This window comes from Mustela lutreola, chromosome 9, assembly GCF_030435805.1.
Source record: "Mustela lutreola isolate mMusLut2 chromosome 9, mMusLut2.pri, whole genome shotgun sequence".
Classification (NCBI taxonomy): Eukaryota; Metazoa; Chordata; class Mammalia; order Carnivora; family Mustelidae; genus Mustela; species Mustela lutreola.
In genome coordinates this window covers 126,478,790-126,498,125 of record NC_081298.1, presented here as the reverse complement: position 1 = coordinate 126,498,125, position 19,336 = coordinate 126,478,790, and the positions used below count along the sequence as shown (strand labels likewise).

The 19,336-nt window shown below is 39.5% G+C and overlaps 1 protein-coding gene across 3 annotated transcripts in view; it reads right to left on the bottom strand.

Annotated features, from left to right (window-relative positions):
• Positions 1-19,336, bottom strand: part of ASXL2 (ASXL transcriptional regulator 2) — a 138,038-nt gene that overhangs the window by 53,569 nt on the left and 65,133 nt on the right. For 2 of the 3 annotated variants that reach the window (XM_059132446.1, XM_059132447.1), the window contains exon 3: positions 2,171-2,279. In XM_059132446.1, the coding sequence (XP_058988429.1) occupies positions 2,171-2,279 (109 nt within the window). Of the gene's footprint in view, positions 1-2,170; positions 2,282-19,336 lie in introns of those variants that run through there. The other variant, XM_059132449.1, reaches the window with a different exon arrangement.

The window sequence follows — 19,336 nt, the reverse complement described above, 5'->3', positions numbered from 1 at the left end:
CACCCCATATTTTGCTATCCTTTCCTTCAAAACATGGAAGAGCTCTTACAGAGTTAGTTGCCAGTCAGACCTCCTGACCTGTAGGCGCCATTAAGTATTTTAAGTACAAATGTAACTTCTTAAGCTTAGACTCGTAACCTATCCAGGATCAGCTGGTCACCTGCGAGTGCCGCATATCTCTGAAACATTTCACCCCTCCTTTTCCCCACTCCACAGTATCCATTTTATTTCTCTAATGTCCCTTGCCTCTCTTTTACTGATCTCATAGGTCAGGCCAATTATCTCTTGCAAACAATCCATTTTTACCCTTAAATCTATCTGATTTTTTTTTTTTTAATTATCATCCTAACACAGATTTCATCATACTATTCTGAAAAACCTCTGCCATCTCTTCAGCTCTCTTTCTCTCTCTCACTCTCAAACTGCAAGTCAGGTTTTCAAAAAGCCTCCAAAATTTGATTTTCACTTAATGTTTACCCCGCCCCCAAACCCTTACCACACTGGCCCACACACAGAGGATGGTAACCACTTCTCTATCTACGCTGGTTTCAAATCCATTCTGAATCCTTCTGTGTGTGCCTCTGCTTCCGCTAGTTCCTTATCCTGGAAGGTCCTCGCCACCAATTACTTATCAGCCAACATTCAATGCAAATCTTAAAAGTTAAAACAAAAACAAAAGCTTCCTATAGCCTCTTATTCAAAATGCATCTTTGTTTCTCTACATTATGTTGATGCCTTATAATACAGTACTTTGTATCACAACAGTCTGGCAGTGTGCAATTACTTCAGTAATTATATGAGCCTCAAGAGATAAGGAACCACAGTTTATTCTTCTTTACAGTCTCTACAGTGTTCAGCACAGAACAGACATTTAATTAATGTTATTAACAATATGGAAGGTCTAGAACAGCTAAACCTTAAAAGCAACACAAAAAGCTCCCTGCAGGAGTAGAGCCTTGTATCACAGGAAGTTTAATAAAGTGTATAAGAAGGAGGTACTATAGGCAAATTAGAACTTTCTAATGTTAGTGGGCCATTCACAACCACTGAGCATAGTGATGACTACAGCTCAAAGCTAAAGAGGGGACAGAGCCCACGTACACATGGATAATAGTCAGTGCATGCCAAGTATTAATTCTCCTCCTGCTGATAATTCTTTTGGCAAACAATCCCTTTCCTGAATTCATCTGGCAGAGGGCTTCCTTTCCACCTGATAGCAAGAGTGATCATGAACCTACAAATCGCCTATCAGAAGACTCAGTGCATTTGGCAACAGTGATTATTCAGGCAGAGACACGTGGGCCAAACCAAACCAATTAAGCCAAATCAGAACTAACTCAAGAGGTCCCACTTCAGCTCCTGAAGCTCTTTTCTCTTCAGACTTACAGCCTACAGAGTGGGGGTTAACAATCAAGTCATGTATGATAGGAGAGAACCTGCCAAGAATAAAGCCAAAAGAAAGCAGAGATCAATCCCCAATGACATCATTTGAGCTCCTGGATCCGGACTGAGTGTTCTTAGAATCTATAGTTACATGAACTAATAAACTCTCTGTTTTAATCAAGCTCATTTGAGTTGGTTTTCCTGTTTGTGACTCAAGGGACACTGATAAGTGAAGGTGTCTTCTCAGCGCCAGAATTAGAAATCAGCAAGACTGTTATAGTAAAAAGAACAGGAGCTCAGAAATTTAGTAAAATCTGGGTCCACATTCCAGTTCTTACACTATCCGTCAAACACAAAGTAAGAAAATCTGATCTTCTGAACTCGGGCGTTCTCCATTACAAAAAAAGAAGAACTGCAGCTCTGATTTGTAATGGAGAATTAAATAACAAAGTAATAGAAAGCATCAAGGCTCTATTTGCTGCAAGGTAACACTCACTACTCAAACGCTATGAGGTCTTTTAAAAAGGCACTGGAAGAAGTCATTTTCACTTCATCCTTTCAAGATAGCATTATCATACAGAACGAAAAATATAGTTAGTTCTCTGGTCTACCTACAGATGCCCACAGATTAGTATAAAAGTGCACAGGATACAGAGTTACACATATTACCTCTTTCTGAAAATAAGCTCTTCAAGAACAGAGTTCTGTATTTATGATGCAAGTATCATTTAGATGTAGTCACTTCCTGTTTTTACCTTATAAATGATGCCGTAACAGAAATATTTACCTTTAAAGTATATACTCCCATTCTACCTGGAACTTTATAGAAGATGCCTTCTTCACCTCGGGAGTTTGTATGCAGCATTGCATTCAGGCAAGCAAGAGGGGAAGTCCCGCTGCAAAAAAAAAAGAAAAGAAAGAACAAGAGGAATACAATGGTTAGTTTCTGTCTCGGAGTAACGGACGTTACCCTGACTAAGATAAAATTAACTGATCAACATCATTTGACAGAAACACATTTTATAAACTATAAAAAGTCTATCCATCTATAGAGAGGCTGCCATGGAGAAAACTAATGTAAAATTCATCCCCATGTATCTAAAGGAAAAAAAAAATTTTTTTTTAAATATTTTATTTATTTATTTGACAGACAGAGATCACAAGTAGGCAGAGAGGCAGGCAAAAAGAGAGAGGGGGGAAGCAGGCTCCCTGCTGAGCAGAGACCCCCCCCCCAATGTGGGGCTCGATCCACGAACCCTGGGATCATGACCTGAGCTGAAGGCAGAAGCTTTAACCCACTGAGACACCCAGGCGCCCCCCAAAATTCTTTTTCTTAATCCTGATCCAGTATTTAACATGTAAGAAAACATGGACCTCAGAGAAATCTTACAAATATATTTTGTAAATATTGTATTTCACTTATGATTTTGTCAATTATACCTCAGTTAAGGTGAAATTAAAGAAACAAAACAAATAATCCCCTTCATTTAACACAAACTTTACAGGTCCAGAAGTAAAACACAGGGAGGAAAGAACACATCTACAGATTCCAATAAACAATATTGCTCTCCCCTAAAAAGGTAAAAAAATTAAAATATATACATACACACACATCCATTCTCTTGCACACTGCGGCAACAGACTGAATCTGAGGTGTGAAATGAACACATTTCTATTGCCTCTTATATTTTAAGTTTTTTTATTGATATAACTGACATATATTAGTTTCAACTGTACAACATAGTAATGCCATGCATACACACATGTACACACACACATACAATGCAATGGTCTCTTGTACTTAAACCTACCACGATTTCACTTAAAGAGGTAAGAGGTAAGTTCTGGAATATTTATCATCCATGTTGCACCATGGTTAAAGGTTTACGAATTCCAATACACATTTACCATATTTCTAGAATTTGGGGCCTATAATAAATCATCTGTAAAAAAATAAACATATTATTTTCCTTTCTGTTATCACATTATATTTCCTATCTTTTTGTACTTCTCTAATATGACAAATAGCAAAATAACAGAAGATGTGTGGCATTCTATATTTTTAAAAAAAAATCCGTCCTAACACCTGAGGGATAAGGCAGCTTATGTGCACATTTCGAGCTGTTCTCCCTCTCAGTTCTCTGCGGGTACCACTTAGTATATCTCAAATAAGCCTACGGGAAGATGCTGCTAGGTATCTTGGGTATACTTAAACATAGGAGTTCTCTGTAGGGGAGAGCAGGACCATGAGTCCATTTTCCCCTGGTACTTGCGAGAGTGTTGAGGGTCAAAAACTGTAAAGAAGACAGAGGGCAACCAAGAAGATTTTTCAAAGAATTTTTTGTCAAGGAAATACTGAGAGTCTCCAGATTGATTCTCACAGTTATTTTTATATAATTTGGAATTTCCATCTTAAAAATACACATAATGCCATTCTAGTCAGAATCCCAAAGTTTGTATCAAATAAATATGTAAGAAATTTCTGGGGAAAAAATGATGGGAGCCTTAAGAAGATATTAAAATGTACTCTAAGCTACTACTATTGAAGCAATAGGTTTCTAGGACAGGATAAATAGGCAAATGAACACTAGGCTGTTGCCAGAACAAATCAAAATACAGAAACAGATCATAATAAATGTAAAAGGTGCAATCTCTGTACCTTTGTACAATTCTGCACCTTTCTGTAAGAGCTACGATCTGGTCACCTGTGGTCTGATTCCCTAGCATCTACGCAAACACTCTTCAATACCTAAAATTTCCCATAAAATATTATCCCTTTCCTGGGCGCCTGGGTGGCTCAGTGGGTTAAGCCACTGCCTTAGGCTTGGGTCATGATCTCGGGGTCCTGGGATCAAGTCCCACATCGGGCTCTCTGCTCAGCAGGAGGCCTGCTTCCCTTCCTCTCTACCTGCCTGCCTCTGTCTGTCAAATAAATAAATAAATAATCTTAAAAAAAAAAAATATTATCCCTTTCCCACCTTCATACAGGGGGTTGAGACTGAATTAATACCCTGCACATCACAGGTGTAAGTCCAAACTGTTACAGCACATTTCCTGGTTGAAAAAGCCAGTCAGCATCCCTGTGTGCACTCTATTCTTCCCCACTCCCACAGTGACAGATTCAGGACCAGACACATTACTCAATCTGGGGCAACAATCTAAGGAGCTATTTTCTTGGGCATTTAAGAAAAGAAACTTTTTCTGCTGAGAAGCCCCAGAAAGAGACTCTTTCTCCTCCCCTGAGCAGTAAGAGGAAGTAATGCCTAAAACTTTCAATATGTGACCATGAGGAAAATATCTGGGATTGGGGTAAACAACAAACAGGACAGATAAGGAAAGGGTTGGGTAAGGATCACAGAGAAAAACACAACACCCAAAAAGGCACTGAACTGCAAAAAAACAAGGAAAACAGCAATAATTTTAGCAATATTACTTTTGTCACTCTATCAAGCCTTGCCTTGAGTCATTCCTACCTTTGGTATTGCTGAGGTTTTACATCATACACAACCAAAAGAGTCGTAAATAAAATAGTTTATGTTAGGTAGTGCTGGAATAGCATGTTATACATCTGTGGAAAATAATTCTCATAGAATACCTAAAACACATCTTAAATGTATTAAAAAAAAAAAAAAAAACTAAGTAAAAAAGGAGAAAGTATAAAGTAGAAGGCATTAAAAGGAAAACAGGGAGTGCTTCCGTGGCTCAGTCGGTTAAGTGTCTGCCTTCTGCTCAGGTCGTGATCTCAGAGTCCTGGGATGGAGCCCAAGCTGCTCTGTAGGGAGTCTGTTGCTCCCCTCCCTCTGCTTCTGCTCTCTCTCTTCAATAAATAAAATCTTTAAAAAATAAAAAAAGGAAAATAGTATATAACCTGTCAGATGGATAAACCTTACTAAATAAGAGAGAAAACCTAAGAATCACAAAAGAGAAACCAACTGACTAAATAAAAATAAAAAGCTCTATGTAGGAGGAAAAAAGCAACAAGATCAACCAAACTACAGAGTATAAGAACCTGAAATAAATAACTGCAGAACAAATGGCAGACAAAACGATCAATAGTCCTGGGGTGCCTGGGTGGCTCAGTTGTTGGGCCTCTGCCTACGGATCGGGTCATGATCCCAGGCTCCTGGGATTGAGCCCCATATCAGGCTCCCTGCTCTGTGGGAGGCCTGCTTCTCCCTCTCCCACTTCCCCTGCTTGGGTTCCCTCTCTCTCAAATAAATAAATAAATCTGTTAAATAAATCTTTAAAAAGAAAAAACAATGGACAGTCCTAAGAGAGCTGCTTTTAGGAAAACACAAATTTAAAAAAAGGATAAAAGGATATGAATAAGTGATCATAAAACATAAATGGTCACTGGAACACATGAAGAGAAGCCCAAACTTACTAGTGATCAAAGGAAAAAAAAAAAAATCAAGATACCACTGATCAGACTGGAAGAAATCAAATGAACCCAAGTTTAGTTAACAGGACTGTGCTAACATCAATTGCCTGACTCTGTTATTGTATAACAGTTTTATGATGTTACCACTGGAGCAAGCTGGGTAACATTTGCACGGGACTATCATTCCAATTTTCTGTAAGTCTGTAACTACTTTAAAATAAAAAAAACAGAGGCTCCTGGGTGGTGCAGTCAGTTAAACATCCAATTTGAGCTCAGGTCACGATTTCGGGGTCTTAGGATGGAGCCCCACATCATGCTCCCCGCTCAGCAGGAAGTCTGCTTATCCTTCTCCTTCTGCCCCTCCCTGACACTGCTCATGTGTGAGTGTGCACCAATGCTCTCTATATCAAATAAATAATCTTTAAATATAAACAAATAAATAAAAACAAAACAAAAAAAAAAAAAACATGAACTGATAAAATCCATTGCTAGTATAGTTATGACCAAATGAACACTCTTAACATAAGACTGGCAGAACTAAAAACTGCTACCTTCCCCACCCCATCTCAATTCTGCCTTAGGGAATAACATGGAAATATCCACTGAAATGAAAAATATGACAGCCCAGTGATCCAACAATCCCACTTCTATCTATCCTACAAAAATAAGGCCACAAGGACTTTCAGTCATATATGAAAGGATCACATCCAGCATTGTTAAAAATGTCAAAGCACTGAAAATGACTTCAAAGTCCATTAATAAGGGAATGGTTGATCATATGTTAGCAAAGTGAACAACAGGATATGCATGAATCAGTAACAACTACATTAACAACTGAAATCTAGGAAGCATTCTGTTTAGCCCTCACAACAATCCTTCGAGGCAGGCAAAATTGTTATGCCATTTTTATAAATGAAAAAACTAACAGAGAAGGGTGTCAAGTAGCAAGACCATATGATTAGGAAACAGTGAAGCCAAGATTCTAGTAAGGAGAAAGAAAACAGAAGCAGAACAGGAAAAAGACTGCTTAAATAGAAAATTAAGACCAATGAAAAAACATGTTATCTGTAGTTCAATAATCCACCTGGTGAAAGTTTGCTGCATCTAATGGTATTCAATTCCAGTATTAAGTAGTCACTCTGTTTAGCCCTATAAACTAGGGTCTCTGGGTAGGTCCAAAGAGGAAATCATTCTTAGCTCAGAAAAGGGAAGACAGAACCAGAGCACACCATAATCAGTGCTATCAAAAGAGACACAGGTCCACAATCCGTGACCCAAAACACTTAAGGCCAAATGTTTTAGGTATAAAAATCTTTTGAATTTTAGAAAAGTAACATGATATGCCATCTATTAGGTAACACCATCAAGACGATTAGAGACAGCATCCCATAACCAAACATACTGAAACATAAATGTTTACACTATATAGGATAAACTAATAATATATATAGTTTTATGTCAGTTTAAGGGAAATGCTATTGTCAAACAAGTTTTGGTATGTATGAAAAAGTTGAAGCATGTGGGGCGCCTGGGTGGCTCAGTGGATTAAAGCCTCTGCCTTGGGCTCAGGTCATGATCCCAGGGTCCTGGGATTGAGCCCGACATCAGGTTCTTTGCTCAGCAGGGAGCCTGCTTCCTCCTCTCTCTCTGCCTGCCTCTCTGCCTACCTGTGATCTCTGTCTGTCAAATAAATAAATAAAATCTTTAAAAAAAAAAAGTTAAAGCATGTTGGATTTTAGAATTATGGAATAGAGCCTGCAGATCTGTATATTTAAAGTACTTTGGGGTACCTGCCTGACTCAGGCAGTAGAGCCTATGACTCTTGATCTCTGGGTTGTGGGTTCGAGTCCCATCTTGGATGTAGAGATACTTTAAAAAAAGAAAATCTCGGGCGCCTGGGTGGCTCAGTGGGTTAAGCCGCTGCCTTCGGCTCGGGTCATGATCTCAGGGTCCTGGGATCGAGTCCCGTATCGGGCTCTCTGCTCAGCAGGAAGCCTGCTTCCCTCTCTCTCTCTCTCTCTGCCTGCCTCTCCATCTACTTGTGATTTCTCTCTGTCAAGTAAATAAATAAAATCTTAAAAAAAAAAAAAAAAAAAAATCTCAGGTTGCCTGGGTGGCTCAGTTGGTTAAGTGGCTGCCTTCGGCTTGGGTTGGGTCATGATCCCCAGGTCCTGGGATCGAGCCGCACATCGGACTCCCTACTTGACGAGGAGTCTGCTTCTCCCTCTCCCTCTGCCTGCTGCTCTGCCTACTTGTACTATCTCTCTGTCAAATAAATAAATAAAATCTTTAAAAAATATGAAATAAAAAAATGTATAAATAAATAAAAAAGGAAAATCTTTGAGTTGCCTGAGTGGCTCAGTAGGTTAAGTTTCTGCCTTTGGCTCATGTCATGATCCCAGGATCCTGGGACTGAGTCCCACAACAGGCTCCCTGCACAGAGGGGAGCCTGCATCTCCCTCTCCTGCTTCTCCCCAACCTGTGCTTACTTTCTGTCTCTCTCTCTGTAAAATAAAATTTAAAAAAAAAAAAAAAGAAAGAAAATTTTTAAAATTTTTAAAAAAATAATAAAGTACTTTAACTCAAAAAGATACAAATATCGCAATCTAGGATCTAATAACTAGAACCCCAAAAAAACAAAAACAAAGAAAATCAAAACAACCTAACCCAAAGCAAAAAACTCTTTAAAGTAAAACCCAAGAAATGAAAGTAAATGACATGCACATCTGGTGAAAAGATGTGGTAAGGTCACGAAAACACCATCATAATACTTTCCATGCAAATCTGGGTATAATTTTCCTTTAAAGGAAATAAGGAAGTTTGGAATAACCCACAAGATATACAGAACACATACTGTTTTCTTTTTTTTTTTTAAGATTTATTTTTTTCTTTGAGAGAGAGAGCTTACAAGCAGGGAAGGGGCAGAGGGAGAGAAAATCTCAAGCAGAACTCGAGGCCTGGATCTTACAACCTGAGGTCATGACCTGAGCCTAAAATGCCTAAAAGAGTCAGATGCTCAATCAACTAAGCCACGCAGGCACCCCCAGAACACTACACCATTCAAAACAAAGTTTCAGATTTGGTTTCAGGAAAATACAAAAAGTCTAAATCCTGACAGAGTTTCTTCTTATGAATAATGAAGCAACTGCAGAGAAGTACGATAAGCCACGGTTCCTGTGATGGCAGGAATAGATCTTCAAGGAAAATAATACCAAAATTATATAATGAAATAAAAATAACTGGATTAACTCCAAGAAATAGGTACCATCTGAACAGGCAGTGATACCCTGGTACTGAGGAGATGAGCGCCAAGGCAAGGTCAAGTACAGTACAGTATGAGGGAAGTCCAGACACCCGAAGCATCTAAAGCTAGAATGTCTCAAAAGATTACATGATTATCATGAGACAACACAGCCTCTGATTTTTCTTACACGTGCTCAAGACAGCAGAGCTGGGAAGGAGGGTCAGGAAAGGAACAAGTGCAGAGCTAAAATCTTACGCTGAATCCACCTCACTTACGGAAGTACACCAAGATGTTTCATACACAAAGCCCCAAAAAAGAAGTTCCTTCAGGGGCACCTGGGTGGCTCAGTGGGTTAAGCCGCTGCCTTCGGCTCGGGTCATGATCTCAGGGTCCTGGGATCGAGTCCCGCATCAGGCTCTCTGCTCAGCAGGGAGCCTGCTTCCCTCTCTCTCTGCCTGCCTCTCCATCTACTTGTGATTTCTCTCTTTCAAATAAATAAATAAAATCTTAAAAAAAAAAAAAAGAAGTTCCTTGAGTTATACTGCCAACAGACCTTAATTAGTTCTCTCTGCAGGGAAAGTGGTTACTTAGCAGTGGCAAGTAGGGCTGAAAGACCTGAGGTTTGCAATTACACTGCTCAAAAGAAGCATTACATACAGTAACTAATGAAAGGAGACATCACCTTGTAGCAAAAAGAGCCCAACTCAGATATTCACGAACACATTCCAATTCAAATCTGACAGTGGCCATGGGCAAGTCACTTTAAGCTTCATTTTCTCCTCCGTAAAAAGGATGCAATCCCACCTACTTTGTAATTTGATTGTCCAGATGACAGATAATACACAGAAAGTGTATTGTGAGAGGAGAGATCTGGCGACTGTGGTCATTACCCTAAAAACCTGCTCCTCCAGTCCAGCCTCATAGTGTTCCAGCACTCCAGGTCTCAAGTGATAGTCGATTCACCTTCACCCCCAACAGTTCTCCACTCCAAAGCCAGGGGAAACTTTTAAAAACAAATATGATCATGCCACCTTGCCAAACTTAAAATTTACCCATGATATATCATTATGTTCTTAGAATCAAGTCCAAAATAATTACTATGACCTGACCATGATCATCTTCCTACACCCTCTGCTCCAGCCTACTCTAGCACAACCTAAATCTATTAGTGAGAAAATAGCAGACACATCCAATTTGAGGGACAGAAGAGCTGGCCATCTTTAAAAATGCCAAGTCAGGGCTCCTGGGTGGTTCAGTCAGTATAGCATCTGCCTTCGGCTCAGGTTGTGATCTCGGGAACCCGGGATCAAGCCCTGTGTTGGGCTCCCCGCTCAGCTTCTCCCTCCCCCAATCCCCTTCCTTCTGTTCCCTCTCTCGCTGTGTCTCTGTCAAATAAATAAATAAAATCTTCAAGAAAAAAATAAAATAAAAATGCCAAAGTCATGAAAGACTAAAGAACAGCTCTGCAATTAAGGAGGCTATGAAGACACATGGAAACTAAATGCAAAGGCAATGTGTGAGCCTGAATTAGGACATCAGAGGAAGAATTAACTAATCTGAATAATGTCTGTTGTTTAAATAGTAGTAGTATTATGTCAATGTTAGTATCCTGATTTTGAGACTTACATTGTGGTTATGTGAAAGAATTTACTTTCCTCTAGAAAACGCAGTGTGAAGTGTTTAAAGGTGAATGGGGCATCAAGTCTATAACTTATTCAGCCATTTAAGAAATACAAAATAGATACAATGATAAAAAAAAAAGTATAAAACATTGACATTTGGGGAATTTGGATAAGAGTTACATAAAAATTCTTTGTACCACTCTTGTAACTTTTCTTAGCCTGAAATTAGTAGGCCAAGCAAATAAATAGAAAGCTAAAAGCATGCATTATATGAGAAAAGTCTTCAAAAACAGTATGCGCCAATGAAAAAGTACGAAGTACTGCAAAATGCTACAATATGGATTAACCTCAAAAACCACTGGGTGGCTCAGTGGTTAAAGCCTCTGCCTTCAGCTCAGGTCATGATCCCAGGGTCCTGGGATCAAGCCCCACATTGGGCTCTCTGCTCAGCAGGGAGCCTGCTTCCTCCTCTCTCTCTGCCTGCCTCTCTGCTTACTTGTGATCTCTGTCAAATAAATAAAATCATTAAAAAAAACAACAACACATATGATTCCATTTATATGAAATATCCAGAAATGCTCATTCTATAGACAAAGTAGACTAGGGCCTTGGCTGCAGGAACTTCTATTAACTGTATACATGTATTAGGGATCTTACTGGGAGATGGAAATATTCTAAAACTGGATTATGGTGATGGTTTCACAATCCAAGAAACTTACTAAAAATCATTGACTTGTACACTTAAAATGGGTGAAGTTTATAGTATGTATACCATACCTCAATAAGGCTGCTTCGGTTTTTTTGTTGTTGTTTTAAGATTTTATTTATTTTGACAGACAGAGATCACAAGTAGGCAGAGAGGCAGGAAGGGAGGGGGAGCAGGCTCCCCACTGAGCAGAGAGCCCGATGTGGGCCTCTTTCCCAGGACCTTGAGATCATGACCTGAGCAGAAGGCAGAGGCTTAACCCACTGAGCCACCCAGGTGCCCCTGCTTCTGTTTTATATTATTTATTTCAGAGAGAGAGAGAGAGAAAGTATGGGCAGAGAGAGAGGGAGATAGAGAATCTCAAGCAGACTCCATGATGAGCACAGAGCCTGATGGAGGGCCTGATCTCATAACCCTGAGATCACAACCTGAGCTGAATCAAGAGTTGGTCATTTTATCAACTGAGCCACCAAGGTGCACCAATAAAGTTGCTTTTCAAAAAGAAACAATGTGGAAAAGAAGTTAATCTGGTTTCTCATTCACTGAAACATTTACAGAGGAGCAATCACATAAGCACAGGGTAGTAAGTGTTGGTGATATAAAAAAGGAAGCAAAGGTTTCCGTAACTACACATTCTTACATTTTAATGTAAAAATAAGAAGCACCTGGGTGGCTCAGTGCAGTAAGCACCTAACTCTTGATCTGGACTCAGGTCATGATCTCTGGTTCTGGACTTAGTCAGGGCTCCATGCCCAGATTCTCTCTCTCCCTCTCTCTCTATGCCACTCCCCATGCTGCTATGCACTCACACACTCACTCTGTAAACAAATAGTAAGTAATAAAAGTAATGGAACTTGCACTGAGCAGAGCCAGATAGGTTTTTATTTCCTAGTGCGTGCACACACACTATGCACCGTCATTAAGCTGATGATTAACTGGTATTTCCCTCCTACCAGAGAGATGAGGCACGTTGGTACTGATTTTAAATGTGCAGTAACCAAAAAAACTTGGCCGTATTTGTAATTTTGCTATAAATTTAAGAACTGAACATAATCAGAGGTAATTATATACATAACCATAAACCTAAAATGGACCATCTCAACCTAAGTGTACACTTGACTCACACTTAAGTACCTTCACACTGTTTATACAACCAAGCTCTAGATCTCTTGAGAAACTCCAATTCTATTCCCATTAAACCCCTCTCGATTTCTCCCCTACATCCAACCCCTGGCAACCACTCTCTACTTTCTGCCTCTATAAATAAGATACATGTAAATGGAATCACAATATTTCCCTTCTTGGGTCTGGTTTATTTCACTTACTAAAGTATCTTCGAAGTTCATCTATAGTGTAACATATGTTAGAACTTCCTTCCTTTTTAAGGCTGAATAATAGTCCATTGAATATATATGTCACATTTTGTTCATCCATTCACCCATTAGTGGCCAACTGGGCTGTTTCTGTCTTTTGCCTATTGTGGCTATTGCTACTAGGAATATTGGTGTAAAAAGATCTATTCAAGTCCCTACTCTCAATTCCTTTGTGTATGTACCCAAAAGCAGACTTGCTGGGTCAAATAAAATCCTGTAACTCTTACTCATTCTCTACCTTGCTCTCAGTTTTTGCAACGCCTACAGATAAGAATCGGACAAATCCAACTGTTAACAAGGAGCTTCCCAGGTCATCCAGCCCATTTACTACAGATGCTGATAGCTCCTGCTGAAACATCAGCAGGTTATCCTCCAGTCTTTCACACAAGCATATCAGATTGTGGAGGCTACTATGTCCTCAAGCATTTCCAGTAATTCACAAATTCTTCCTTAAGCAAAAACAAGTGTGTGCATCCTATAACTCCATTTTTAGTCTTGATTTTTGGGGGAAATCAGTGGCTATTGTGGTGGAAAAATCGGTGACTTTCTATACTTTGAACTTTCCAAAATGACCCTGCAATAAGTTATCTTTGTGAGTGGAGAGAAAAAAATTTAACACTGTTTCACTATTCCGTAAGACAACTCTTTAAGTACATTAAGACTCATCATAAAATCCTAAGGCCTATTCCTTTTAATATTTTTGGTTCTCTCCTTATTGGCGTCCCCTCCTACAACCAATCCAAAGAAATGTAAGAAATTTTACAGTCCATCTGCAAAATTCACCACAGTGGAACGCCTGGGTTGCTCAGTCAGTTAAGCATCTAACTTTGGCTTAGGTTATGATCCCAGGGTCCTGGAATCGAGTCCCACAACAGGCTTCTTGCTCAGCAGGCAGCCTGTTTCTCCCTTTGCCTGCAGCTCTCCATGCTTGTACTCTCTCTCTCTGACAAATAAAATCTTTAAAAAATAAAAATAAATTGAAAAAAATAAAAAGCAGAAAAGCTTTCTTAAAAATAATTAATTAGGGGCAGCTGGGTGGCTCAGTGGGTTAAAGCCTGTGCCTTCAGCTCAGGTCATGATCCCAGGGTCCTAGGATCGAGCCCCACATCAGGCAGCCCACTTCCTCCTCTCTCTGCCTGTCTCTTTGCCTACTTGTGATCTGTCTGTCAAATAAAGAAATAAAATCTTTTTCAAAAAAAAAATTAATTAAAATACAATAAAATTCCCTAATGTCCTCTCGTATTTATTATGCCCATTTCAAAGCACTGATAAAAAAGCTTTAAGGGGCAGGGGGTGTGGGTGGCTCAGTAGGTTAAGTCTTTGCCTTTGGCTCAGGTCATGATCTCAGGGTCCTGGGATTGAGTTCCATGTTGGGCTCTCTACACAGCGGGGAGCCTGCTTCCCCCTCTCTCTCTGCCTGCCTCTCTGTCTACTTCTGACCTCTGTCTGTCGAATAAATAAATAAAAATCTTAAAAAAAAAAAGCTTTAAGGGACTTCACCAGTCTAATTTATTTATTCTTACTGACATTTCTCCTTGCAATAAATTACCCAGCCTAATCTCTAATCTCAATCTCTTGTTCATCTTTCTGTACCCCTTCCTACAGAACAGGCTTGTCAAAAGTAGGCCTCAATTAATCAGCTTCCCTATCTCTGACTAAACTATTATACACTCTATATTTATCCTTCAAAGTTCAATCCCTTGAATTTCAATAGGATTAAGTAACACTCAGACTCCCAAGGTTAAAAGAAATGTAAAAGGTCATCCCCTTCCCCAAACAGATGCTTGAATGCCCTATTTCAGGTCAATTTTAAATATACAAAGATAATAAACATGTAAGACTCTTTCACTCACATGATATATGTTACCTATACAAACACAGAAATGCATGTACAGTAATTATCCACATATAAACTAAAAATTCAGCACCAATAACTTTAAAACTAAGAACTGATTTTGATGGCATGCCTACCCACACAAAACGAAACAGAACTCAACAGCACCATTATGCTGAAAAATAGGGAGTTTAGGGGCGCCTGGGTGGCTCAGTGGATTAAGCCTCTGCCTTCCTCTCAGGTCATGATCCCAGGGTCTTGGGATTGAGCCCCACATCGGGCTCTCTGCTCAGCAGGGAGCCTGCATCCCCTCCTCTCTCTGCCTGCCTCTCTGCCTACCTGTGATCGCTGTCTGTCAAATAAATAAATAAGATCTTTAAAAAAAAAAAGGGAAAAATAGGGAGTTAAGAAATCACTAAATTAATAAATAATTTTGGTGGGTTTTTAATTCACTGGCAATTGCTATATTCTTAAAAACCCTTTCATTGCAGCGCCTGGGTGGTTTAGTCGTTAAGCGTCTGCCTTCAGCTCAGGTCATGATCCCAGGGTCCTGGGACTAGCCCTCCGCAGGGAGCCTGCTTCTCCCTCTCCTCTCTCACTGTGTCTCTGTCAAATAAATGAATAAAATCTTTTAAAAAAAACAAAAACAAGGACGCCTGGGTGGCTCAGTGGGTTGAGGCCTCTGCCTTCAGCTCAAGTCCTGTTCCCAGATGGGATTGCGCCCCATGTCGGGTTCTCTGCTGGGGGGGGGGGGGGCTGCTTTCCCCTCTCTCTCTGCCTACTTGTAATCTCTGTCAAATAAATAGATAAAATCTTAAAAACAAAAACCCTTACATTAGGGACGCCTGGGTGGCTCAGTTGGTTGAGCAGCTGCCTTCGGCTCAGGTCATGATCCCAGCGTCCTGGGATCGAGTCCCGCATCGGGCTCCTTGCTCGGCAGGGAGCCTGCTTCTCCCTCTGCCTCTGCCTGCCATTCTGTCTGCCTGTGCTTGCTCTCGTCCTCTCTCTCTCTGATAAATAAATAAAAAATCTAAAAAAAAAAAAAAAAAAAAAAAAAAAAACCCTTACATTAAAGTCCTTTGCTTGCTTTGTCATGGTCATGTCACCAACAATTCTTCCAACTAACCTACTTTTAAAAAGGAAGTAACTTAAATGTAAGTAGCATCTGAACCATCCATACCTGAATGAATTCATTTCTTCAAACTACTTTCCTCCCCAAACATACCATGAAACAAATGGAAAAGAGTTACTGGAGAGGGAAAGGGTGTGCAAGGAAATTTTTAAACAGACATTTCTGGAGAAGCCCAGTTAGGACCCCAAAATGAGAGGTATGGATTAGGAGAGTAGTGAAATAAGGGGACAAAATAAGAGTAATCTAGGATTAGCCTGGAGAGGGAGGTCACAGAAATAAATACAGATTCTGAGAAATCTGTCTGTATACTCTATCTTCTCATCTTTATCTTCCCATTATTGTCTTTTCCCCCACTACTGTTTTATCAAAAGCATGCTTTGTCCAGTACCAGTAAGGAGTAAGCAAAACCATTTCATCAAGGGGGGGGGGGCAGAAAAAATATGGTCCAATGACTGTTTTATTTGACTGATTGATTCTGTTCTATTTTAAAGTAAATAAATGAACAATAAGGTTCAATTGTATTTAGGTTAGAAAATCACAAACCCTCGATAGAGGACTTAGGAAACAGCATAACTTTTCAGCTAACAAGTAATACAAGAGTTCTTTAAGAGTTCTTTAAGGGGCTTACTCTGTCTCCTCCTCCCACTCAAAAGTGAGGCACCAGAAGCAGGACTTGTATTTCAATCAGACAGATGGAGATTCCAAGTTTTATCACTAACTCGTTAAATTAACTTCTCATTGCTTCAGTTTCTTTATCTAAGAAATAAAGACTTCAGAGGGTTTATTTAAGATTAAATAGATCATACACATGAAGTATGTGACTTAGATCAGTCTCCATTTCCACTACTGATTAACTAAAGCATCTCGCTTTTCAATCTTATGAGAAATACATAATAAAAAGAAAATAGAGACTTTGAGAGAAACACAATCCTTCTAAGAAAGGTCATGCTGTAACTACTACATATAAAACAGTATCATCAACTGCCTTTATTTCAGCTGCTCAGGATGCTGACATGTCTTAATTGCCTGGGCCAAGCTCCTGAACAGCACATATCTCTGAACTAAAGAGGTATAGAGGGTTGTATATAAGAAGTATTACTGAAAAAGAGAAACTAAAAATAGGAAACTCTAAGCTATGGACACAGTTCTGAAAGAAATAAGCTAGGGAGAGAATAAAATTGAATGGATTTGATTAAGTACTTCAAAAAATAAGAGTTTGTTAGGGCGCCTGGAAGGTTCTGCCGGTTGAGTGACTGACGCGATCTTGGCTCAGGTAGTGATCTCAACGTGAGGCCCAGCTCCCTACTGTACTCCGTGCCTAGCATGGAGTCTGCTTGTCCCTCTCCCTCTGCTCTTCCCCCAAGCAGCATGCACTCACTCACTCACTCTCTCAAAATAAAAAAATAAATAAAATGTTAAAAAAGAAAAACAACCTAAGGACTAAAAAGAAAGAATTTGTTGTAATTTTGTATCTTTGTCCTATCTGGCATTTTTTCTTCATTTAGCAATATAGTTCATATCTAAAGAGCCAAAGCTACTCCTTACAATTACTTCCTGCTTTTGAACACAAACTCTTGGTCTTGACATAGCCACCTATGTTAAGATTCGGAATCTGACTTTTTTTCTTTCTTTAAATAACCTCTATGCTCAATGTGACAGTGTGAGGCTCAACTCACCACCCCAAGATCCTGACGTGCACACTATACCAAGAGAGCCAGCCAGGCACCCTAAGGTTCAGAATTTTAAAGGAGCCAGTTGATTCATTAATTTTACCAATTTCTAGCATTTTCTAATTCACAGAAGTAACATAGAGTTATGGTAAAGCTTATATAATTAAATAGTTTTTACTGCAAATGAGCTTCCCTTAAGCCTCAAAAATAAATACTGGAGTGTCTCCATGGTTTAGTCGGTTCAGTGTCAGACTCTTGGTTTCAGCTTACATCATGAACTCAGGCTCATCAGACAGAGCCCCACATAAGCTCTGTGCTGGGCATAGGGCCTGCCTATGATTCTCTCTCTTCCTCTTCCTCTGTCTCCTCCTCTAAAAAAATTAAAATAAAGACTGCAAATGGAAAGGCAAAGTGGTACCCACAAGTAGGATCAAACCGTAAGGAGCAGCCCAGCCCAGGAAGTCTCTTTATCCTTATGGAACTGGGACTACTACCTCTCTCCCCAGATATGCTGAGCTGCCCAGTGGCACAAGCAAAAGAGGCCCATCATAAGCATCTGGTCTGGAAAGCCTCTCTGCCCCCACAGGCTGGAGACTCCCTTTACCCCACATTTAGAGTCATCAGGCAGCCTGGTTTGTGGAAACTCCTTCTAGCCCCTCAGAAAAAAGCAGCAGAGATTACTGGGAGGTTCTGTCACCAGATAAAACAAGACCAAAATAGCATAGCAAAGGCTCTGAAAATTGTTACTGAACCACAGTCCACCAAAGGAGTCTAGTTCTCATATGGTAAACCCAAACAATATGAATGCCTGCTTAAATAAAAGATTTGAATTTAATAGGACCCTAACATCTCCTAATGTAACAACTAAAATATCCAGGATCCAAATGTAATAATCATTCATCATACCAAGAACCTAAATGTGAAAAGAAAATCAAAACTGATACCAACTGTAAAACTGATATTGAAATTGTAAGAGAAGGATTCTTTTGATAAGCCCTTACAAATTTTCTTGAAACAAATGAAAATATAACAAATATCAGCAAAGAAACTGAAGTTGTAAAAAGAAGTAATGTTATAAATCTGGAAAGCACAATAATGTAAAAATGTGCTAGAAAGGTTCGACAGTAGAACAGAGATGAGAGAGGATATAATCAATGACCTTAAGGACAAATCAACAGAATTTACCCAATGTGAACAGAGAGAAAACAGCACTGAAAAAAATTAACAGAACCAGAGGGAGTTGTGGGATAATAACAAAAGATTTAAAGTTCATACCATCAGAGTCCCAGAAGGAAATGCAAGACTTAGTATTCAAAGGACTGACTACTGGCTAGAAACTTACGTGGTGAAAAAGAAACAAAAATATTCAAGAAACTCAATAAAGCTAAATAAAATAAACTCAAAGAAGTCCACACACAAAGACACACAATGAAATTTCTGAGCATTAAATTAAAAAAAAAAAATCATGAAAGCAGCCAGACAACACATTACCTACAAAGAAACACTAATTCAATCAACAGCCAATTTCTCACCTGACACCATGGAGACCAGAAGGAAGTGGTATAAAGTCTTACAAAATGCTGTCCAAAATGAATGGTCAATTCTATAGTAATTCCTTCTGAATTCTGTATCTGAATAACTATCCTTTAGAAACAAAGGAGAAATAAAGACAGTCTCAGAAACCGTAAAACTAAAGTGAGCTGCTAGCAGACCCACTTTTAAGGAATGGCTAAAGGTGGGGCACCTGGGTGGCTCAGTGGGTTAAGCCTCTGCCTTCCTCTCAGGTCATGATCTCGGGGTCCTGGGATCGAGTCCTGCATCGGGCTCTCTGCTCAGCAGGGAGCCTGCTTCCCTCTCTCTCTCTGCCTGCCTCTCCATCTACTTGTGATTTCTCTCTGTCAAATAAATAAATAAAATCTTAAAAAAAAAAAAAAAAAAAAAAAAAAGGAATGGCTAAAGGAAGTTCTTTTAATAGAAAGAAAAAGATAAAA